This window comes from Lathamus discolor, chromosome 4 (assembly GCF_037157495.1).
Source record: "Lathamus discolor isolate bLatDis1 chromosome 4, bLatDis1.hap1, whole genome shotgun sequence".
Lineage (NCBI taxonomy): Eukaryota > Metazoa > Chordata > Aves > Psittaciformes > Psittacidae > Lathamus > Lathamus discolor.
Window position 1 is genome coordinate 49,724,841 of NC_088887.1, and position 25,747 is coordinate 49,750,587.

Below are 25,747 nucleotides of genomic sequence, written 5' to 3' on the forward strand. Positions count from 1 at the left end.
CAACTGACACAGCCATAGACCAAGTTAGCCCCTTTTGTGCGGCATCTCTCTGTAGTTCTTGTGTAATTGCTTTTCTCCTATAGTTTCTAAAACTGGAATTTACTGCTTTCCAGAACATACTTCCTGCAGTGTGAGCCATGCATGGGTAATAGCTGAAAATAAAAATTTTGTCCTGGAAATATTTGTAGTTTGGTTTTGGTTTTTTTTTCTCCCCTGAATATTTTAAAATAAAATAGTGATCCATCTTTATTTTTAGTAAGACACTGTGGGGGGAGAAGATCATAAACTAAAATAGCTAGTTAAATAGTAGTTAGTGAACCAGCAGCAGACAAATATGATGGGGGGTGGGGGGGCTGTCATTTCATCTAACTGGAGCGTCTTTACAGCTCTACATCTGGCCTGTTATTTTTACAACAAGAGGAGAAAACCAGACACCTCTGGTGTGTCATTCAGCTCATCTATTTGAGTAATTTGAGTCGGTGGAGTTAAGGTTTAGTTTACCTTACTTAGATTTAAAATCAGACCTGACCAGTTAATCAGACTCAGATCTTAATTTCCTGGTTTTGTGCTTCAGTCTGCTATCTATCCTGGAATCATAAAATATTATCCTGTCTCTAGGAAACTTTCCTGAATTTGATGAATATGTATTCTCAAAAAAAAAAAAAAAAAAAAAAGAAAAAAAAAGAAAAAAAAAAAAAAAGAAGATTGTGTTAAAAAAAATCCTCCAATATGGTCAAAATCCATATTCTTCAACAGGCAGCTTGGGCACCTGGCTACGCAGATATGAGTCCAGATTATCTCTTGGACCTCTGGGCACTCCTGGAGGGTAAAGAGCAGTTGATGTCAGCACCTTCTTGCTGCTTCTCCAGGTGCTGTAAACAGCAGTTAAGCTTCAGCTCAGTGAAGCTTAGCTGAGAAAAATGTGAAAGACACTCTGGAAGGAGCAAATCTCAAGAAGCGCCTGCTTCAGTGCATTCTCATGTATTGATGTGCCTCACCCAGAGAGCACTAATGGAGATGCCTCTGATGCACATCTCCCAAGCCTGCCAACATGGCATGAAAACCCTGTGGAGAGAAGCCCTCTCCAAAGCAATCATGCTTCTGTACCTGAGCACAAGGTAAATAATTTAAATTAACATACACTGATCAAATGGACAACATGGATTTCTATGAAGCAAAATCCTATGCTTATTTGTTCATTTACTGATTATCAGATAGATGCATCTATAGGCAAGTTCAAAAATAGGTATAATAGCCCCCTTATTAACTCTCCTTTATGGGCTCTGCCACCTTGCGGCAATCAGCAAGAGAAAAGGGTTGGAAGGTTACAAAATCTCAGCACCCCTCTTTCTTTTCATGTTGATGTGCTCTGAATGATTGAGAGGAGGGACTTATTGAACAAAACCTTGACTTTCCTTTTAGAAGCACTTCCAGAGTACAGGGTGACATTGCTTTCTACCCTTGATGACCAGCTGTATTTTCCCTCAAGAGAAGAGTGTGAAGCAGAATTACTGACAAGGACATTATTTATCCATAAATACATGAGGCAAAGCCATACAGTGAAGTAGTAAAGATTGCTTCTTTCTGATCCTAGTTTCTAGTCTGTGAGGATGGGAGGCTGTTGAGCTTTTTAAGATCTGTCTCAAATGTGATCGGAGTTGCAGCTCTGGCTGATGGTAGCCTGAATATGCTCACAGTAAGCTACTGTGCAAAAAATTATGGTTGGTTAACTAAGGTGCTAGTAAGCATGGAACAGTCAAAAGTTATTTATAATGCACTTATTCATGTAAAAAAATATTTATTACCTCATGTTTGAATGTGCATAACTAAGAATAAAGAAATACTAAGTGTTGTTCAGTACCTTATTTAATAATAATAATATTTGTAAGATTGACCTATTAACACTTCTGTTTTTTTAGCATCATAAAATACTAGACTTTAATCCATTCACTGGTGCATGAAGTGTGTGTCTACATTAGTAGTCTGGTTTGCTGAAGGGTGCAGATTTGCTTTGTATCTGACCTTGGAGCCTTGCAGGCCTCAGTTGAGCACAATCTGAGTGGACTTATTTCCTTCAGGTGGAAAAAGGGTGAAACTCGGTGAATGCAGGGTCCTCCAGCAGCTAGGGCTCTGTGCATGCCAATGGATACCAAGGCTGGTTTGCAGCTGGTGCAGGCTGAACTTCCAGTGAAGACAAAGGGTGGGCTTGTAGTTGTGGAACCTGGCTGCATGGAGGAAACTGAATCTTTTTCTTTCTCCCTTTATGCCAAAACATAGATGTACTGTAGATGTGCTCACACACTCACTATGACTTGGCCAAAATTATGTGTAGGAAAGAAATATTATGGCATATTTATGTTATGGTGAAGCCAAAAAGCTCCCCCACACTGAAAAAAAGCTCTTTACACTGTTGATGAGGATATAGAGAAATGTATTAGAATTGATGAACTGGAAAAGACTGCTAAGGAAGTCCTTAGAAACTTCTGTATGCAAATGTTCAGATTCCACAGCTTGCATATGGATTTCATTACAGTGGATATAGTTTCTGGAGATGTTCTTGCTTGTTTTCTTTTGCTTTAAGAAGTGGGGTAAATATGATAGGACAAGGGGCAATGGGTGTAAACTGGAGCATAGGAAGTTCCATGTTAACATCAGGAAGAACTTCTTTACTGTAAGAGTGACAGAGCACTGGAACAGGTTGCCCAGGGGGGTTGTAGAGTCTCCTACACTGGAGATATTCAAGGCCCGCCTGGACAAGTTCCTGTGTGATGTACTGTAGGTTACCCTGCTCTTGCAGGGGGGTTGGACTAGATGATCTTTTGAGGTCCCTTCCAACCCTTGGGATTCTGTGATTCTGTGATTCTGTGATTCTGGCAAGTCTGGATGGACTGTGCTTGTGTGGGAGGGAAGTGAGGTAGCACAGGGAAGGAAGTGTGGCTGTTTGAAAACATTTGTATAAAAACGTTCAATTCAAGTTCATTTCCACAAGTGACTTAAACAGTACAAGGACAGATTGCTTTTTTCCAGTGCAGATTTGGTTTTGCATGAAGCCACCAATTTGCAGATTTCCAGCCAAGTTCATAGCATCAAAAATGATAGTTGAAGGCAAAAAAGGATGCAAAATAATTACGTTCCTCCAATAACATTCTAACAATGAAATCCCAGTTGCACTGGTCTTATCTACTGTTGTATCAGCCTGTTATTACAGGCATTAGTAGCAATGGTGAAATAGTTGAAGGTTTTTTGTTATGTAGCAATAAGCAGAAGTGTTGAACATGTATAATATCCTTGATAAAATTCTCAGAGGGGAATACTCTCTGCAGTTTTCAAGCATGTGTTTATTTGTTAGATAAAATATATTTCACTTCTGGATTAATCTCATCACAGGATTCTTTCATTTTAATCCATTTTTGAGATTCTAATTTACAAAATATTCTGCTTTTATCACCAAATTCATGCATAAACAGTGACTTCTGAAAATGTAAATGTTTGCATATGAAAAGTAAGATGTCGTGTGACCATTGCTAGTTTCAGATTTAAACTGTTGCACTGAAGGTTATCTGGTAGAATAAAAGAAAAGCAAACTTTTTCAGAAGATGTGCATACTGGGAACTGTTTGTGGTTTCACAGAACTGTTTTCCTTAATCAGCAAAGCTTCCTGTGCTTTTAAGATCCTAGATTGTAGAAATGATCAAGAAACAAAAACATAGGGAAATAGGATCATAGAGTGCTCAGGGTTGGAAAGAACCTTAAAATAATCTTGTTCCAATCCCCCTGCCATGGACAGGGACACCTCCCACTAAACCATGTCACCCAAGACTCTGCCCAACCTGGCCTTGAACACTGCCAGGGATGGAGCATTCACAACATCCTTGGCAACCCATTCCAGTGCCTCACCACCCTTACAGTAAAGAACTTCCTCCTTATATCCACTCTAAACTCCCCCTGTTTAAGTTTGAACCCATTACCCCTTGTCCTATCACTGCAGTCCCTAATGAAATAGTCCCTCCCCACCATCCTCATAGGCCTCCTTCAGATACTGGAAGGCTGCTATGAGGTCTCCACGCAGCCTTCTCTTCTCCAGGCTGAACAGCCCCAACTTTCTCAGCCTGTCTTCATACGGGAGGTGCTCCAGTCCCCTGATCATCCTCGTGGCCCTCCTCTGGACTTGTTCCAGCAGTTCCATGTCCTTTCTATGTTGAGGACACCAGAACTGCACACAATACTCCAAGTGAGGTCTCACGAGAGTAGAGCAGAGGGGCAGGATCACCTCCTTGGACCTGCTGGTCATGCTTCTTTTGATGCAGCCCAAGATCCGGTTGGCTTTCTGGGCTGTGAGGGCACACTGAAGCTGGCTCATGTTAAGTTTCTCATCAACCAACACCCCAAACCCTTCTCCACAGGGCTGCTCTGAATCTCTTCTTTGCACAACCTGTAGCTGTGTCTGGGATTGCTCCATCCCAGGTGTAGGACCTTGCTCTTGGCTTGATTGAACTTCATGAGGTTGGCATTGGCCCACCTCTCAAGCATGCCAAGGTCCCTCCGGATGGCATTTGTTCCTCCAGTGTATCAACCAAACTGCACAGCTTATAAATTATATAAGCAATCATGTGAACAGTGTTGAAATATTAACAGCAGTTTCCCTCTAATGGAGCAGCTGATCTAGCAACAGCACAAAGAACAACGTACACGTGTCACCTTTCAAATTTGGAATAATATACAAATCACGCAATACAAAGAGCCACCACATATTTTCTGACCTGTGGGGTTTTCTCTCATAGAGAGAAATCCCTCCTGGGATTTCTATGGGTTTCCCTTTTAGCTCAGACTACATGTCCTGTGATACATTCTCTTTGGAAGGCGCCAGTAGTGCATTATAGAAAGCAATAAAATGAAATGTCAGTGAAGGACACAGAAGAAAGGGGACAATGACATATGTGATTCCCAACTTTCCTGAAACAATTGCAGTAGTCTATCCAAATGGAAACAGTTCAAGCTTTTCTTTGATGACTATTTTTTGGATCATCTGAAGGAAAAATCACTCAGTTTTTCATTAAAAGAAGATACTTATTTACAGAATGTTAATGGAATTAAAAAAATAAATATCTTCCATTAAAAAATAAATGTACTCAAACAAGGTCTCCAGTAGGCAAATTAGTTAGGGGATTTGTGTCAGTCAAAGTCTATCATGTTTCATTTGCATCTTGTCATTTTTGTCAAAGGAACATAAGATTTAGCCTCCTCTATGAAAAGCAGATCTCAGTTGTGTGGTGTGTGCTTGTTCCATGCACATGAGAGATCCACAGATCAGATAATACTTCAGAATTTATATAGGAAAGCTCAGCTTTTTATTTTCTGTGAGGTTTTAGAATCTCCCTATGTAGCCTGTTGGACATACTAAAGCAAAGAACTCAAATACTCTATATTAGACTCTAAGACACACTTGTAACCTTGTTCATGCACTGAATTAATGCATTTACCCAAACTATAGCAAATAAAATGCGACCCTGGCAAGTAAGAAGCTCTGACATTATATACTAGAATGGAGCACTGGTCTTCTGCACTGACAGAGAAACATCTCTTATGTCAGAGATCGGCATGTGCCTTGCATTTACTTTTCCATCCTTCAAACACATGTAATCACAGTGACATCCACAAAGGCCTAAAAATCCGATATATGAATAAACGTAACCCAGAGCTCTCATAGAGTGAGGAGCATTATATAAATGCTCTCTGCACAGCAGACCTGTGCATAAATGGAAAAACACCACTGGTATATCACTCAAAATGATGTAAGAACACCAGTATTGGCTTCAGTCAGTATGCAATGTGACCATTTTATGCTCAAGAGGATTTGATAAGATTAGTTGATGACAATCCATTCTTTAAATGCTTAAATAATTTTTATCCAGAAGTGCTTGCACTGGGGAAATGACTAATAGAAGTCCTTTTCTCTGATTTCCTCCTAGAATGTACAAAGCGGTGTGCCAGTTTATGCTGAGAATTGATTTTTTTAATCCACTGTGAAGTTACATATCTACTGCTTCAATTATTTCTACTTTGTATGTATTCATTTACAGCTCCAAGCGTTAAAATGAGTACTTGTGATTCTGCAGCTCTTTGCCTGGTTCTGCAGACTGAATTATGCCCTGTGAACAGCCTCACTGGCTCTACGTAGGGCCTTAGAGTCACCTCCTGTAACCTGTTTGCCTTAAAGATTAACAATGTGTAACAGACTATAATGAAACCAGCATTTGGATACCACCTCATCCCCAATTCATTCAGTCTAATCCATGTCAGCACTGCACTGAAAAAGAATGGGAAGGAAAACAATTACTTTCTTTTCCTAATACCACAGGTTTGACCCTAATCACACACAAACAGTAGATGTAGGTAAGAGGATTCTCATATAGCTGCTTGTCTGGAAAAAAAAAAAAACCAAACCCAGAGCTTAATGTTTTGAATATTTCTGTATTATGCTGCACATTTTACTACTTTTCACACTGTGTGTTTGGGATTGGATTTACCTCCCACCACTTCAGACATCTGACTTTCAGACTAGTCACCCTGGCTTCCCTTGTTGGTAAGCAATTCCTCTGACCTACCTTGCATGTCTGAGTGTCAGAAGAATCTGGCAGAAGTGTTTCCTTTTCTCTCTTGACTAGAAGGGCAGTCTAAAACAATTTTCAGTCACCTCAGTTTTGACAGTTGGATCTCACTGGAGGTTTACAAGACCACTATTTACTTTCTGATTTAAAATTGGTTGTGAAATACAGATGAGTCTATTAAAGTAGCCATCATTAGTCTAAGTGAAAAGAATTGCTCCGGCTTTTTCCAGAAAGCTTCAAAAAGGCAGATGCAACTGAAACATGATTTCTTTCCATTATGTGCTATTTTACTCTTTCCTCAATCTGTTATTACAAGCCACAGCTGAAAAATAAACCTTTATTCATATTCTTCATAGACAGCAACATATGAATATTTTTAGTGCATGTATATCACTAGTTGATTTAAAGCTCTAACTACTAAGAGGCTTATTATTTATTTCCTCCTCTCTCTTCACCCTGTCCCATATGTTAAGCAGGTTTTTTTTCTTTTTCCTGTGCATTTTTTATCTTACATAGATGGAAAAGTAACTCTTTACATGATTTAGTGCAAGATGTCCCTGCCCATGGCAGGGGGGCTGGAACTAGATGATCTTAAGGTCCTTTCCAACCCTAACTATTCTATGATTCTATGATTACAGCTCTTCAAATCCAAAAGAAAATCTACATTTTAAAACTTTTACTATTGTCTTTATTCACTTTAGTTGATACTAGAAATTATTATCTATCCAGTTTTGCTTATGAAGAGCTTTTTCTCCTCCCAGGCTAATGTTTTCATTGGAACTCTTATTATCTCATAATTAATGAAATTCATAAACTTTTATGTGTTGCATCTTAATCCACATTGTTTCTATCTGATGCTACAAAAACTTTATTTCTTACAAATTCTTACTTCACCTCACTGCTACAACCCAAACCATCAGCTATTTGTCTGGCTGAGGACCTGAGAGGCTGTCATACAATCACATCTCTCCCAGGTGGTCTAGGCTCTATAGCTCTTTAACTGGCTAAATGGGCATAAACCACCATTTTTCACAATACAGACTGATACTCTTTGGAAATTACTACTCAATTTAATCTGATTTTTCCATTTTGATTTAAATTTAGTTGTCAGCATAATTTCTTATCCACAACTGGCAAGAAAAGTCACAAAAAATTTCTTAGTGCTCCTTTTTGTCCCTATTTACACTCTGATACTGCTTCAGGTATAGCCTGCTCTAAAAGTGTCCTCCCTCTGAGAATTACTCATTTACAATCAGTTGGGTTTTCAGAAAGCAGTAACTTCTCCTGTCTTACATGGCATAAGCACAGACTTTCACAAATGTTTTCTTATTTATTAGCACTAAGCATGTTATAACCATACAAGACTTAAAGATTTTAACAATTGGAATTCCACAACCATTGAACTGTCCCGATTTGTTTTTTAAATACCTTTTATAGCATGACAAAAGTAGAAATAGGCACTATTATTGAAAGAGAGCTAAAAAGAAAATACTTAAAAAAACAAGTAAAACCAGAGGAACATGGGCACCAATCAGTAGAAACAGTATGTCCTGGAAAAATGCAAAAAAAATCAGAAGAAATTAAGAGTGGTAGAATTATAAACAATGACAAGAACAATGTAATTAGGATTACTAGGCACTTCCAAACTAAATGCTTGTGAAAAGAGCCCCATCCTGCTGGAGACAAGGAGGGGGCCACATCTATAGGCAGCATGGCTGTAGTGCTCATCATGAATGGTACTGAAAGGGACTGATAATGAACCATCAGCTATACAAAGCTGTGGGCAAAAGGTGAATATGACTATTGAGTCTATAAACAGAACACAGGAGGAGGAAGAGATGGTAGCACAGTTGTAGATGCTATATTAAAAAGAAATAATAATTATATTGGCACAATGAGGAAGATAATACAGGATTGAAGTCTGAAAAAGATATCATATGACTGAGAGATAAAAGAAGCTCTATTTTTTTAGTTTACTAAAAAAGTGATCAAAAGATTACTCAATTTCATCATAGGAATTCTTGAATGAGAAAAGAGTCTGGAAAGTATTTATAGACCAGACAAGAAATACATAGCAAGAAACACAGGCTGGAGGGCAAAGCCAGAGAATCCCCAGTGTGTTATAGAGCACAACTGTTATAACAATTGGATGCAAAAATAACAGTGTTATCCTGGAAGGCCACATTGTCACTTCTGGACAGAAAAGATCTATGATTTCTAGAAGTTACTAAGCCACATCAGAATAAAACCAGCTCCAATGACTTGAAGATTCATATGTTGGCTACAGACAGCATGGCTGAAGCTCACTAAGAGGTAGTTTGGTTTTATTCTCTTCCTCTCAGTGTTTCAGTCACAAGATAAATCTTGTGACTGTAGTAAGGTTTTAATTATAGCAGCTTGTCTCTGAACTCTTAATATTATTTAAAGTTGAAGAGTGCCTACCCATATATCTCAGTAAATGTTAGATCTGAGTGGGATGTGTTTTTTCCCTACCCTAGGGATTTTTGACATTTCAGAAATGTCTTCTAAATTAGAATAAAAAAGAAAATGTAAAAAAAAAAAAAGTCTCAAATCATAAATTAAATATTTTTAAATCATGTCAGTTGAACTATTTTCATCATTTCTATTCTCACATCAAGCTTTTCATATATTTTTAGATTGATTAATTTTTGATTTCCAAATAACAAAGCAGTTTCAAAAATAAAAAAATAAAAATGTCTTGGAGGAATCAGACAGTGCTGGTTGGAAGTCAAGAGCAACAGTTTAGGAAAATTTTCCAATAAATGAGAACAGTATTCTAAGTATCCTTTAGATAGCCTCAAAAAACGGTCTTTTTGTTTTGCAAAACACAGTCCCTCAGAAAAAAATCCTGACTGCATCTAAAATGTATATCACTACTGGGACACATATCTAATACAATGCATACTACATAGACGAAGAGGATTTAGGAAGAACTGTTTATTTGATTTTAGCTGAAAATAGCAGAATTTGGTTCTAGCTTAAAATTTTTGTTGTCTTTTGAGGATGGTTTTCAGCCGTCTTTCTTAGCAGCATCTCAAAAAAGTATGAATTCCAAAAAAAAAAAAAAATCATAATGATGACAATGCAAGCATTGGCAAGGATTTATTTTAAAAGTCTTTCACAGATGGCAGAGGAGCTGGGTAAGATGTTTTTGAACTCTGCTGTGGTCAACAGCTGCTTTTGAGGATGCTTTTCCTTAACTAAGAAGGAAGTACATCTGGAGGAAGTAAGCCTAATCATGGAAATCAGGAATGAAACTGGCCAGATGAACTTGCCATGAAGTGCAGTTCCCATATTCAGGTAATCCACAGTGGTTTAATTAGATATGTCTTTCAATTTGGGAAAAGCTTCTTCTGAAACCTCATTAATGCAAGAAACTAATCAACTCTTATAGCTGCTCTTACTGCGAGAGTTTTACCCTAAAACAATTCACCATGAAATCATTACCCAAGCTACAAATCTTGCCTGAAAGCATGTGCAGTATGCACTATTTTGACTTGCTACAAAACATTTGTCTCCTGTTCTAGTTAACGTAGAAAAAGATAAGTCACATCTATACGACATAGAGTGGTTGGCACATAACACTTCTGGAGTGAGCAATACAGTGTTTGTCCCCATTCTAAGAAGGGATGGGAAAATTGTTACAAAAGAAAATCAAATTTGCATTTTTTATTTACCAGAAAGACAATAGTACCCAGTTAAAATCAACACTACGCCATTACTAAAGAATGGCAAATGGATCAACTTCAGAGAGAATGATTAACCAATTACAAGAATAACTATGTCTTATTCTTCCCACTCACTAGATGGAACAGATAGATAGAGAAAACAAGACAAAAATAAGGACACCACATTGCTCGCTAGAGTAGTATTTTAGCCATTCTGAAATACATAAAAGCAAGGGTGGTGTCACATCCAAATACAGATATATGCAGAACTATGTTGTTCTACACTGTTGTCTTCATGGCATAACCCCATCATCCTTAACTTTGGGGAGCCCTGGTAAAAAGTAAGAGCAGTGCTAAAGCCTGAGTATCTAAATGCTTTAATTCACAGCATATCTAGTGACAGGATTTTGTTTTCATTCCTAGCAGATTCTCTTTCTGCTAGAAGGCTCAGGAGACAGCAAAATGTAGCCAACAACCTCATAAAATAGATCCTGTCAGACAACTACAGCTTCCTTAAAAAAACAAGTGAGCAGTTTGATTTTTTTAATGAGAAAAAGCAACAGAACACTGTCTAACTCCAAGAGTTTTTATTATAATTCTGACATTTGGACTGTTTAACTTTTTTACCTTTTCATTTTTCATTTGTCAGTTTGATTCAAATTTAAACTGGGTTTAAGTTAGTTGATGAGCAGGCCACACTCAAGCATAGAGTGGTGAAATACAGGAAGGTGGTACTCTCATTGCTATCTGTGACCATCTACGTGGTTCCCTGGAAAATTAAGAGATCCTTTTTAGTTGATCATGCCTTATACAGGGATGGGCATCAGCGTCTCCTGACCACAGATAAATTTTAAAAGTAGCTCTGTTCATCATATTTTAGTACAAACCTAGCAACAAGAGTGTTTCGATGGCTATTACGCACTGAAAGGAAAATCCCCTTTGCAGAAAAGAAACAAAAAAATGAAATAATTTATATTAATGAAATACTTTTAAACTAATGTTTATACATTAATACTATGAACCATTCTGTGGATACATATACTGACGAACGTTTGTTATGGGTTCTTCCTTTTTCTGACTTATGTTTTCTGCTGTGATTTAGTCACTTACATTGCTCTCCTGAAATACTGAGAGCTCTCGCGCAATTCTCCAGAGCCTTAACCTTTGGTAGAATAAGGAAAGACGGCACACTATGTCTGTTTCTCACAGGCAGGGAAGCCTAGCACCAGATAGAAGCTACTGAGGATCAAAGCTCTTTGTTTCATGTTCCCTTCTCTTTGAGACAAGATATCTCAATTAACTCCAAGCTTCTGGGAAGAAGAAATAATGAGGAGAAGAGACTACTTCATCAGGTTTTTAAACGTTACTACTAGGATCTGTGAATAATGAGGCATTCTAGAGCACACTACTATATATCCCCATTACTTAAAACCAAATTGTATTGTTTTCTTGCCAATGTCTAATTCAGAATTGTTTTTTTCCAAAGCTGATTTTACTGCAACAAGGAATAGTGCGCCTCACTACTGGCAAGTTAAAGTCATAGAATAGTATTTGTGTCTGGAAGTGTTCAAAAACCATGTGGATGAGTTCTCCAGTGGTATTGTTTAGTGGTAGTCTTGACAGTCCTGGGGTAATGGTTGGATTTGATCTTAAAGGTCTTTTTCAACCTAGTCGATTGTATGATTCTATAGAATCATAGTTTGGATTGGAAGGGCCCTTCAAAGGTTAGCTGGTCCAGCGCCCCTGCAATAAGCAGGGACATTTTCAACTAGTCCGGGTTGCCCAGAACTACTTCATAGTCATATCGTAACACAAATATATGTAAAAACAAGATACTGAGCCATTTGATTCTTCCTCCTGCAGAAGTTTGTTTGATGCTTTCATGGAGATAAGGAAATTGCCTCTCTCTGTTCTCTTTCTGAGGTAGAGGGAGCCAAGAGGAATGTGTTAATAGTTCTAGGCATCAGTATCAATGGTATTTTTGCCACAGATATGTTTCCCAAAGAAAAAAAAAAAAAAAGAAACCACACCAAAAAACCCACACAAACAAACAAACAAAAAACAAACAAAAAAAAAAAAAACACGAAAACCAAAACCTGTCATTCAAGCAATGGAATTCAAGCAGTTGGGCTGTAACCCAAAGACAGCTCTTGGGGAATAAGATGTTCATAGCTCAGCTGTCTTAACAGCCATGTGCAGTGTGCACTGATGTTCAGACAGGAAGGTGGCAGCCTTAAGGTACACTTCAAATCAAAGTGTATTTTCCTAGACTCCAGGGCGTCCCATCAACATTTTTTCAGATGAAATATTAACAGAGGATATTCATAAGTAATAATCCTAGATGATCTAATAGAGTCAAGGCTTGCAATTACTTGAGACGAATGAGCCACAATAGCGTATGTTGTTGCTTCGGAGTGGGTTTGCAGTACCTATGTGTGTGAAAGAGCGTCAGGGAGTGCTCCTCAGAGCACTGCTAAAAGCTGCCAGAAGGTCCTGGAGGGTGCAACAACAAAGCCAGAGAGCCCCAGCACCATGCCAGGGTTATGAAACAGCCACGAGACTGGTGAGCACAATGACTTCAAATCTTCTCTGATGCTTGAAATAGGCTCCTCTGAATGCCAGCCCTCCCAGATGACTGCATTATAAAACCTGCTGAGGAAGTGCCAGGAGTACTCAAACTACATCCCAAAGGTATTCAGACACATTTTATTGTGTATTTTTAGCTGTCACGCATGGCAGCAACCACTGTTTTTATACTACAGTAAATACCACTGTCTTCCTATGCAGAAAAGCGAACCAAAGTTTAGCTTAGTACAGTGGAAAAAGTGACTGATTTACTCAGTCTTTTATTTTTTTACTTTCATAGAGTGCAATCTGCTATAGATGTATTAGTCTTTATCAGACAACATACCAGTCAGTTAGCTTTGCACAAAATGAAGTGCAGCAAGTATTTCACTAGAATCTATATGTAACCACTGTAAGACCCAAAGATTCACCACATCTGTGGCCAAGTTAAACAGAATAATGTGGCCATTTCTAATAACAGATTTATATGATCTGTGTATCTATGTCATCCTTTGTCCCGCTCTTCTCAGAAGAAGCATGGACCCTGCTGTATTTTGTTTTTGTCTTCCTACCTGTGCAGCAGACACAAACCTTAGGTTTTATAAAATTAGAAATGGTTGTGGAGTGGGAGAATAAAAAAATCTTCCTATAATGGATGCATGATCACAGCATATATAACTGTGCCAAAGCTTGTCCAACATCGTTTTAATTAAGATACTGCTCCCCCCGAAGTTGTAACTTCACGGGCTGTCTATGTATCAAACTAGATCTTAAAGGTGCAAGATTTACAAGAAGGGACGGTGTCTTTTACAAGACCAGCTGATGTATGTGGTGGCAGCAGAGAAGTTTCTGGACACCACAGACTCTTTTCATTAGGACTAAGTACATATTTTCAAGCTGGTATTAGCATGGCCACACCTATTAATACTTGAAGTGGCTAGAAAGTTCTCTGTATTACATCACATATCATCTGATACATGTAACACATCTTCCACTGCAGTTCAAACTCTTGCCCTCAAGCACATGCACAAGCACAAGCACAAGCACAAGCACATTAACATCTTACCTCAAAACCATACATGACAAAACATATGTAAAGGAGGAAGTAGTAAGAATAAAGAAATGGAATATGAAAAAGCTGTAGAGCAGAATAACAAAACTCCTTTTTGAGCTAGAATTTATGAGCAGGTGTTTACAAGGAGCTTGACAGTAATTTATCTGCCCATATTTTGTAAAACAGATTATTTTACACACAGAAGTATATTTAGTCATGATCAGTTTGTGCTCAAGTAACTGCTTCAATAAGTTGCAATAAGCAAACACATGCTCACTTACTTATAAACTTTGTTTTATTTTGGAACTTTTGTTGTTGAAAAATCGGCTCAGTCTATGCGATGTCTTTTGTTATGTAATGTAGAAGAAATCTTTGTATCCAGATTAAAATACTGTATATAATATAACAATGGATATTGAAAACATTGTCTGAATATAAGATTTAGTTGTGCCTAGCTTAACCAAGCTCAAAAAAAAAAAAAAAAAAAAAAGAAAAAGGCTAAAGCAGGTCTCATGATATCTTAATATAAGTAAAAGAAGAAATATATGTTAAAACTGTAATGGGGAGGGAAAAGAAAGTTATATAAGAACATTGGAAATGTACAAGAGAGTGCTAAAACTTTTCCATGTAGGCACACGATCAAAGAGCAGATCTTCACGGTTACCTGACAGCACAGCCTGACTTGCCAAGTGTTTGGACAGCATGCCCACTTTTATCAGGGTCAAGAAAACTGACAACCACTAGGATGGTTTTTTTGAATCCATTCAAGGCCCCTGAATAATTTTTTGTAAAGTGGAAATTTGCTTTTCAGTTCCCTTATCAGAATACATAAATATGTGCAAGCATATTAAATATCAAGGTAATGTTTTAGGACCATCAGTTCTCCAAAAAGAATTTGTAAACATCCAATAAAAATAGGGTTTGCTTAATTATTTCAGGCAGTGTATGATGTGCTGAGATACCCACATAATCCAGGTTCCAATTAACATATCTCATGATCACTGCATTACTCCTATATTTCCTTTTCAGATCCTGAGACCAGAGTAAAAGTAATTTGTCAAAAAATTGCTTCCATTCCATGTAACTTCAATTCCTTCTTTTTTACCATAATGCTGCATGAAAACATATCATCTCAGTGTTGGGTTTTTTTTTCATGAAAGAGTAAGCTATCACCTTAGGTTCTCTACTTACTATGAAAACAAATTAATGAAGAATGCAATTTCTGCCAACATCATCTGTTCCTTTTTCTTTACTGTTATTCTTGCTTCTTCCTTTAATAAAATAATATTATGGCATCATTTTAACTTTAATTCAAAATATAAAATGTGCTGTATTCTTGGAACTTCTTTATTTCATAACTTTTGGCACCCAAAAAAGGAGAGGTTACTTTTTCAGACTGGTCTGCCAGAAGCCAAAGAATCTTGAAAAGTTTCCAAATATGATGGGGATAACGGAATACATATAAAAGCAGTCATTTGCTGCCAAAGGGCATAGACTTCATTGACTTTGTTTTTGCAAGTCTCTGCACCTTTTAGAATAAAATGCTTTTACTGCATTTGGTAATGCATTTAGTGATCCAAAGCCAAATGAAGTGAATGGAAGGACTCCCAGATGTTTCAGTGAGCTTTGAATGAGACATTTTTTCTGCAGAGATTGCTCCCTGGGGAAGGAACATGCATTCATCAAGCACTGTGCATTAAAGTAACACAATATGAATGCTATGCAACTGTGTAAAATGGAGTTGCTATCACTTACTTGACTTAAAGTGTCCTCAAACGTTTTGCATTATGGCATTCAAAGTAATTCATTTTCTTGGGCTGTTGTTGCTAAGGTTTGGTTTATATAAGTGTTTTAAGAAGGAAGCAATCTGAAAAATACCCAATTAGTAGCACAATAGAGAACTCATTATTCTTTCAAATGCCTCATTTGAAAGTGCTTGAAAACTTTTGATTCTGTTGATTCAACAGAAGGGAAGCTGTATAAAAATAAATAGAATAACAAGAGAATGGTCATTCAATTCTCTGAAGAATTGTTTTCTAACACTTCTCAACAGTTCTGCACTATTGCACATCGATATCCTTCCCTTTATTCCCCCAGCTTATATACAGCTGGGACTGTAAAATAAGTGAAAGCATATTCTATGTCTCCTTGTCTCTCATGATACTCAGACATGCCTTAATCTATATTTTGATGAATACATACTGCCGTTTTTGTGCTGTGGGTCTGATACTTCCAGAAGGCGCTGGATCTAAGTGTGTTCTGTGTATTGCATGGGTGTATGGTAGGTTACACCAGATTCCTGATTTGTGTGCCATAGAGTTTCTCTGTGTAGATGAAGGGCCACAAACCCTAGATGCAGGCAGGCTCCCTGGTTCATGTGCACAGCTCACATAGAAAGCTCAGGGTTTCCTGAGGTTTTCATTGTACATGTGTGGCCACACTGATGACCCAGCTGACAATCAGGATTTCTGCTCAGCTGGCTAATCGGCAAGACCTTCTGGTGCAGCTGGGTGCACAAACATTTACCTAGCCAAAGTTTCTAAGTGGAAAATGATAATAAGACCAGAGGAATCCAGACACAGAGTATCAGATGTGGGTAAGACGTATATACATGAATGTGTGGGAAGGGGAACTGGTCATAGGAACCCTGCTATTTTGGATCATCATTCCTGGGCATCCCAGCAATGGATTAGCTGAACTGCAGAGAAGGTATTCAAGCCCAGCTTTCCGGATGAGTTCCTCACCACCTCCTAACACAACCAGTAAGGGTAACTCTGGTTATAGGACCCCTCGCTATGCTTCTGTAACAAACACAAAATAATTTCATCACTGTAATAGATTTTAACATCCTGGTGATACTCACTATACAGAAAATCATTATCTCCATGAAGGAAGCAGGATGCAGTGTTTCTCAGCTTATGTTAAAACTGTAGAGGAAGAGAACCTTTCTGCTTTCTGAAACAGGCATTACAGAACAGTAGTAGCTTTTATGGGATATAACCTCTCTTGTGGTTTATTCTTACCTTTTGTAACAAAGAAATCAACTTTGTAGAAGAATAAGGGGAAAAAATTTATATTTTTTTATAACTGTGTTGCTTACATTGGAATTTAACCCTCTAATCTTATCCAGAATTTTAAAACACTCCAAAGATAATAATTCTACAGAATACTACAAAATTTGCCAAAGAAATATAATTATACTTAATTTAGAAGAGGCTTTCTAGATGTTTCTCTTATGTGCAACAAACATGAACCTCAGTTGGAATTAATTGCATTCTTTCCTTTTCTTTCCATTTTTCTTTTTAGTAGTCTCAATCTTATGCTTAATTTTCAACACCGGAGTGCCTAATGTCTGTGTTGCCATGCCCTATCATTATGAAATCTGTATATCACAATGAATATTAGTTATTAATACAGAAAAGAGCAGTTCTAAGTAAACAGAACTCTGCCATGTAATCTTATACCAGGGTTGAGAACAATAGGTATGTAATTACTCCTGAACAATAACACTTTAATAATTTATATAGTAACTTGGAAACAGACAAAATATATGACCTGTAATCTTATCACAGTTCTTCTGTGCCTTTTTTAGGTTCCTTTTAAAGTGGTGAGTTTTAATGTTTTGATTTTTTTTTATTTTTATTTTTATTTGTGTGTGTGTGTGTGTGTGGTAAAGAGCTACTAAAATAGAGAAGAATGAGAAGAAGCTCTTAACATGTGGCAGTAGGAAACTGAAGGTAGAGCTAAGTTGTATAAATGTGTGTTTTTAAGAGCAAGACAAAAAGAGGGATGGGGGAAAATAGAACTCTTATATTCAAATGTACGTTGGTTTATTGCTTTCACAAAGCAAGGTTGCATCTCTTTTTTCAGTAGTCTTGCAAAAATAAACCTGTCATATCTTATTCTGTTAGAATTCATGCTTGGAGCAATTTTAAATGGATGCTTTATCGACAGCCTAGCTTCCTGTGTCAGTCCTTCAATATGTAGAAGGACTTAAAAAAAACATTACTTTTAAAGACCCATTTTGGGACTTAACTGTGATTTGATTCAGTTTTTATTTTTATTTCTAAATGCATTTCAGCTGGACAGATTTTATTAAGAAATACAATTTTGGTAGTAAGTTACAGAAGAGGTTTTAAAATAGCTATGTGCCTGCAACAACAAAAACTTTCTGCTTTGTGTAAGGAATCAGATACTGATGATGAGATGTGTTTGCACACAAAGCCTGTTTTGAAGCACTTTTATTTTGGTCAGTCCCGTGTTTCTTTGGGCACCTGTGTCATCCAAGGTGGGAGTCAGAAACTTCAAAAGCCCCCATGCGTGTTAGTTCACTTATATAGAGAATAAAACTATAAAGTACAGCTGAGCTAAGTTACACAGTGAAATTGCCACATCCAGGTGTAGCCTGACAGAAATAAGGTGCTGGGCTATCTGTTGAGGTACTTTCCCTTAGTGCTCATCTTCTGGCAAAGGAACACAATAAGAGAGGAGAAGATGGAGTAAGGGTCAGAGCATCGCTGTTCTCTGACAACTGCTGTGATAAATGTATTTATTCCTGAGGCTGGAGGAGAAACTCTCCACTATTCAAATAGACAAAATCAACATATTCTGGATATCACCATTTCTTCTACTTAGCAAAAGCCCAGAAAATTATACAGAAAATACTTTTCTGCTCAAACAAGGCAGAATACAAAAGGGAGAAACATTTCAGCTGGATCAAAGGCATATGACAAAAAGTACTTCTAAAGCATCAGCATTTTGGGCATGCTAACACTGCAGAACTTCTTGGCAGGTTATGTTTGCCCAGTTGGAAATGTGGATGGAAATCTCCACTCACTAACGTGATTGTACCATCTCTAATTCCCAAGCCAGTTAATTTGGAAGAAACTTGGAATATAACACATGGAATCGTGCACTACCACCTAGCCACAGTGTTAATTGACTTTAAATTTGCTACCTACAGAGCCTGTATGCTCCTTGCCAACATTATCTCTTTGTTGACTTTCTTTTCAGAGTGTTCACTTCGCAATATTGACTGGATTGTCTGAAAAAATGTTTAAGAAATTATCCATTTGAAATGGATATGAAGTTAATATACAAAAGACTTTCAGTTTGCATGGAAAATTATACATATCTCCAAATGAACAAGTGAAGCTGAATCAACTGTTGTAGTCACCAGATTTTTAAGTGATATTTTCTCATTACCAACAAAAGAGTAACGCAATCTGTGCAGTTTTTGAAGTTGCCCTGTATATATATATATATATATATATATATGTATACACACTCCACTTGAACAAATCACAGTATTTGGAATGCAACTAAATGTGATTCTGAGGGTAAAGTAACACAAAATACAACATGCTTTTTGGAATGGATCATGTTCTATACAGACACTCAAAAATCTGTGCTTTTCATTGCTGCTGTGATCCCAATCCATGTGATGCTGGACTATGAGACTATATCTCCTGACTCCTTAGACAACTGTAAACTGACCTACCTTCGAGCTCTGTCCCTGAAAACTGGAAAACCTAGACATGCACATGAAATTCTGCTGGGACTGCTATCAGCAGAAGCATTCAAGCTGTGCCTATGCTGAAAAGAGCTGTCAGCCTGACTAAACACAGAATTCAGTTTGTAATCTGTAAAACCATCTACAGCATCTGGTCTGGATTAAAAAAAAAAAAAAAAAACCCACAAAATTTTAGTGAGTATATTTTTGTGCATAGAGAAGATAAAGGTCTGAGACAACACTTGAATGGACAAATTCTGCCATGAAGCAAAGACATCAGCAGTTCCTCACTGAAAAGACTCTCCAGAGAAACCTTCTCGGTGTGTACATGTGTTATATATGTATATGTGTGTGTGTTTTATATATACCTGTTTTTTTATGTATATTTATATATACGTTGAACTAAGTGCCATATCTAGAAGCACAAAAAATATCATGAAGTCTAAAAGTCTAGAAAAGACCAAAGTTTATAAAGTCCCCAGTCAGACAGAATGAAAGCACTTTCAGAAATCCAGTTAGGTACCTAAATACTTCAGAAAATCTGTCTTTGACATACTGAAAACGAAGTCTCAAAATTAGCAGAAACTCTAAAAATCCATACGGTTGAATCCTCTAGCCATCCCACAAACCAGCAGAAACCTGCCTGAGTCCAAATGCAAGAGTAGTGCATATTTAACATCACATTGTTACCGCTTTCTTATGTATCCTTATCAAATGCAAATTTACACAGATCTTTGAGAAACTTAAAGAGTAGTACAAATACTTGTTAGTAATAAATCGGTGATGTGAAATGATTTCCTTACTTTTGGGAGGGAAGCTCTTGATCCTGAGCTTTGCGTGGTCATTGTCAAAACTGTAGTGATACCCAGTGCGACTCTAGCTGGAGCAGCATCCATGTTGATCCAGAAAGAAACCCAGGACAAAATGACAATCAGCAGGCTAGGAATGTACATCTGGATTAAATAGTATCCCATCTGACGCTCCAAATGAAACTTGACTTCAATGCATGTAAACTTTCCTAGAACATGAAATTACTTTCATAAATGCTTTTTGCACATTTTTATCTCATTTTACAAACATAGGTCAGGTGCATGGCCTGTTTCCTAATCTAACAGTATAAGCAGGTCCTGATACACAAATGCAAGTCAGCTGTTTGTTGCACACTAGCCTGGGGGACACATGGGACCTTTGAAGTAGGCTATACCCAGTTCTTCACACTAACTGAGAAAACAAATATTAGCACAGCATTTTCACTTCCAGAATATATATGTTCCAGAAAAACGTAATGTCTTTTTTTTTTTTTTCTCAGAATTCAGTAAGATTCTATTTTAGTCAAATATGTTAAATTCTAAAAGGAGACAACATTTTTCTATTTTAATGACATGAGATTAATAAAATGTATTTAAAAAACCAAAAACTGCTAGTCTTACAGCCGTACGATAGATCACACACCCTCTCGTTCTGGTCATGTCATTTGCCTGTATCTGTGGATAACATTTCGCAGCAGAATCAACTCAATACCTACTTTGAAATTTGCCAAAAGTCTAACTCCAGGAACCCACAACAATCTCTTTGTAAGAGGGGAGTGATTCTTCAAACAGATAGCTGCTCCACAGGGGTAGCAGAGGATGGAAGTTTAGGATTGCCTGACAGCAGAGCTAGTTGTGCAGTGGGGGATGCATAGCCCTGAGCTGCAACATCTACTGATGCAGTCACTGTAACTTTTCTGCAAATTACTGTGGGTTAGGTACTGTGAAGGCTGTCATTTGAGGCAGACTACACCGAGTATGATAAAGACTGTCACTCCTGAAGTTTCATGCTTATGGTTTCAGAGGACCTCACTTGTGCTGGTTGGTCAAATGCATGAAGATGCCTTGCTCCTCATTCATCCTTTTGGGAGAAATGAGATGTTTTTTTCTCCTTTTGTGATGTACGCATATTTTTCTGCTAGTCTAGAAAGCTGAATGGCAGGGTGTGAGAGTTGGCACAAAGGGCAATGCAGAGTCTGCTTGACAAAGAGAGTAGGGGAGAAGAACTGAATAGTACCTTCTGGCAGGACAGAAGCTCTGAAATGAGTGACTGGACCTGTGACCCTAAAGCAGACTCTGAGACATGGATAGTAACTGATCCTGACCCCCTCAAGAGGACTCCAGAGGAGTTAGGTGGCCATGGCATGAAAGAAGCCCAACCTGCTGAATAGTCTCCAGATTCCCAGGCCACAACCTGGACAGTATAAGTAGGACAAAGCTAAATAGTACAGCTTTTATTCACATTTTAATTTCACACCAAATCTCAAGGAGCACACTGCAGAGAAGGCAGTATGTGGGTACCTCTGAGCAAAACTTATTTTTGCTTGAACACTGCTTGTCAGTTCCACTTGCCAAACTACACACTTTCAACTTCTGATACCTACACATTTATTTTGTTTAACTACATATAATGGAAGGTTTTTTTATCCATTGTGGGGAGTCTTCCTGGATATATAAGGAAGCTATTTCCTGTGATCTCCCTCCTCCCTTACTTTCAGTATTTGTCCCTGAAAAGTAGTTAGAAAAGCAGATGAACTCAGTTATTCAGAGTTTAAGCCATATGGTGGGAAATAATTTATGTTTTATATATACCTATTGGAATTTACTCTTGATTATCCCCTTCAAGTATGAGAAGTCACAGCAGTCCCCCTTTCCACAGGTCTTAGACTGTGTAATCGTGAAGTTTTCCTTCCTTGGCACTTTGGGCCCCAAAATGCAAAGCTGCATTCATAAAAATGAAAAACAGTACCTGTCTATTCATAAGAATTAATGTAACTTTATTTTTGGCAAAGGCAGAAACTCTCATGCTGTGTTATTTCAGTCAGCAAAACAAATATATTTGATGCAACTGGATTCACTCTTATGCTGAAATCACAAAAAAGCTATTTTAGATGACAGGGATTATATCTAATCCCAGAAAGCACCCAGCAAACTGTTCTCTAAGTGCTGTCCCCATTGAATAAACTCCAAGCAGCTAGATCAAAATTTTAATGGAGTTCTCTCTGCTCTGTAAAGCTAAAGACAGAAAACACAGCATTTAAGACTTCAAAATAGCAAATATGAGAAAAACATTGGAGTATTAAGCAAACATTTAATTTCCCATGCCTGTACACTATTCAGATCAGCAATGAAAGCATTGTCCTTTCAAATACTACGTCTCATAAATTAGACCACACATAAAAGCTGGTGAAAATTTGATATTTTTCCTCACTGGCAATTTGATATGCTGGAGAAAAATATCAAGTTCAGAAAAATCAGTACTTTAAAAGTGATGAATCGATGTTTAAGAAAAAATTCACTTTGCTAAAAATGTTCCATTTTAAGGAAATCAAGATAACTAGATTTTTTATTAGTTTTTTAAGACCTTAAATTCCTTACTGATTTTAAGAATATTAGAATGTGTATACTAAAATATCTTTAATGAAATTAAAGGAAATTTGGAAACAAAATCTTTCAAACACAAAAACAAAAGGGAGAATATTTCTTTATTTTTCAGATGTAAAAATAAGTGTGGCTGAAAAGACTTTTGATTTCAATTTTTTTTTTTTCATTTTTCCCCTTTTTCCTTTGCCGATTGACACAAGATACCATTAAAGCGATTGTAGAAAAAAACCACAACAGTATAATGCTTACCAGTGTTGTAATGTTTTGTGCAATAACCAAGTTCTTTATCTTCTTTCAAAATAAATTGTGGCAAGGTTAAACCTTCTGCAACTTGCACAGGTCCATCACTTAGCCATTCAAATATCAGATCATTCATAGTGTAGCCAACTACAATAAAGAAATTAGAGTTTGTTAGATGTTAGCTGACTGGAAAACACCAAAAGCAAATATTATGTCCAAGAAGCATGTGTTTTATTACAATACGTGTTATATTTTTAAACTGTCACGTTAACAGCAGCGTTACTGCTGTTACTTGCCAGTTAGTATTGTTGCACTATTACTCTATTTATAGCAACAAGTAGCAGCATTCTGAAATACTGCCCTAGTTTGCCACTAATAAGTAATTTTGCTGGCCCATCAAATATACCGTTTACAACTGAAATGACATTTCTCTGTGCTTATGTGTCAGCCTGCTTTATTTATTTGCTTTATTTTCATCATTCTTTGATGATGGAGTTGGTATGCACCAACAAAACAAAGGTTTCTAAACTGTCTTTGCTAAAAAGAAAACAGCAGCTTTTGTAAACCTGTGAGCTTACCAGTGAGAGGTGTGAAGGGAAAAGAGAGGCTTTGATTTACACGAGTCTTTTTGACTGCAATGGCTACATCTTTATGGGTAAATCAGGGCCTTGGGCGACATGGTCTAGTGTGAGGTGTCCCTTCCCATGGCAGGGGGGTTGGAAGTAGATGATCTTAAGGTCCTTTCCAACCCTAACCATTCTATGAATCTATAATTCTCTGGCCACAAAGGCAGGTGGTAGCCCACAGCTAATATCCATACAGCTAAACCTATTCTCCCCTCCCCACAAAAAAAAAAAAAAGAAAAAGGTAGCCTGGTGCCTGCTGACTATTGGGAATGATTGCTAGTGCATGCTGTTATCTGAGCCACTCCTGATTTTGTCCGATTGTTACCTGGTACAGGTCAAAATGGTGCCACAGTTTGTACTGACAGCTACACGGTACGAATGGGTGCATGCCTTTGCCATGTTTAGCTTACCAGCGTAAATATACTAATAAGAATTCTGCTTTATTAGGTACGTTGCTTTCATTTTTCAAAAGATCATAGCATGTCTCGATCAGACATGTGTACTAACCCCTGACTGTGCACTAATTGCTTTTACTTTCCCAAGATTTAATAATTTCTCCTGCACAGCATTGTTGTGGTTATTGCTGGAAGTGAGGTGAAGTGCCCAAGGAGGCAGAAAAGGAAGGGAACAGGAACAGCACAGAGACAAGGGACCTGCATGGCACATTCATGGACAGTTAAATCACTGTTCCTCCATGATTTTCCCTTACAAAATAGGAATATTGAGTTTCACCACATAAATACAATAATGTAGATACTATCTAACCACCAAATATGAAGGTAAAATCTCATTCTTGATAGGTAAAGCAGTTGGACACTCACAGCTCTCTAGCTGCATTGTACATGTTTGTACATCCATAGGAAAATTCTTCAAGTCCATGGGACAGGATAAGGTTAAAGTAAGCCTAAAATGGGAGGGAAAAAAAAAAAAAAGAAAAAAGAAAAGAAAAGAAAAAGAAGCTTTTGTTAGAAATTTATAGGTTTTATCCAAAGTCCCATACTTAGAGTTTAAAGGATCAAAACCAAATCTTAACACCTCAAAGTCTGGGCTCACTCTCCCCTCTAAAATTTTAGGGACGTGAGAGCTGTGAAGACAGAATGTGTGAACTGGGCACTTGCTGGCTGTGACAGCTGAGCAGAACAGAGACAGAGAAGACAGCATCAGGATAGTAAGAAACACTCTCCACTAATGTACCGGTGAATGTTTGATGTGCATTACTAAACCCAAATAATGCAAAAGCTAAAATGTCTCATCATGGGACACACACTTTTAAGCTTTATTTTGGAAAAGCAAAGAAAGAAAACATCAAGCATGGGTTTTTTCAACAGACGGTGCCTTTATTGTGTATAAGATCCATTTCCAACACTTCATTCTTACTGCTTAACCATTAAAAGAAAGAAAAGAATCATACAGTAGAAGCAAGAATCACATAGCATTTAAAGATAAATAATGCAGATAGAAGAAAGTGAGCCTAAAGAAACATTATCGTACAAACTAAATTTCTCTCTTAATAGTTCAGTTGTTTTGTCCCGGATAAAGCCTAATTTCACTTAGATAAGAACATTCTTAATGTTTCTTTCTCCCCCCCCCCCTTTTTTTTTTTTTTTTTTTGATTGAAATCTGCTTCAAGATTTCTTCTCTGATTTATTTCTTTTATTTTTTGTATGGGGAGAGGAAACCATTTTTAACAAACCAAGATACTGGATGATATAATTACAAACAACTGGCTGCTTTGAAAAACAGAAGAATTGTTAAGATTTTGGTTCAAATATAAAAAAAGTAAATTTTTATTCTAGATAATCTTCAGTGTATAAAGCCATCTTGACATAAAGAAAACAAATAATTAAAAAGATGAGAACTAAGTCTTCTGATTTGAATGTACACTGAAACACTGACGCAGTACAATGAGAACAATTTTTTAATAGTGCCAGTGAACCCACAGGCCAGCTGCTAACTGAAAATATGTTGTCCCACAGACAAATGTGATCTCTATGGAGAAATACTTCACTCAGTTCCGTCTCCACTAGTGGTTTTGTGCTT

The 25,747-nt window shown here is 37.4% G+C and overlaps 1 protein-coding gene across 2 annotated transcripts in view; it reads right to left on the bottom strand.

Moving 5' to 3' along the window:
* GLRA2 (glycine receptor alpha 2) overlaps positions 1 to 25,747 on the bottom strand; it is a 128,278-nt gene that overhangs the window by 64,111 nt on the left and 38,420 nt on the right. For both annotated transcript variants that reach the window (XM_065675734.1, XM_065675733.1), the window contains exons 5-7: positions 24,529 to 24,611; positions 23,091 to 23,228; positions 20,232 to 20,446 (exon numbers count right to left, since the gene is read on the bottom strand). In XM_065675734.1, the coding sequence (XP_065531806.1) occupies positions 20,232 to 20,446; positions 23,091 to 23,228; positions 24,529 to 24,611 (436 nt within the window). The remainder of the gene's footprint in view (positions 1 to 20,231; positions 20,447 to 23,090; positions 23,229 to 24,528; positions 24,612 to 25,747) is intronic.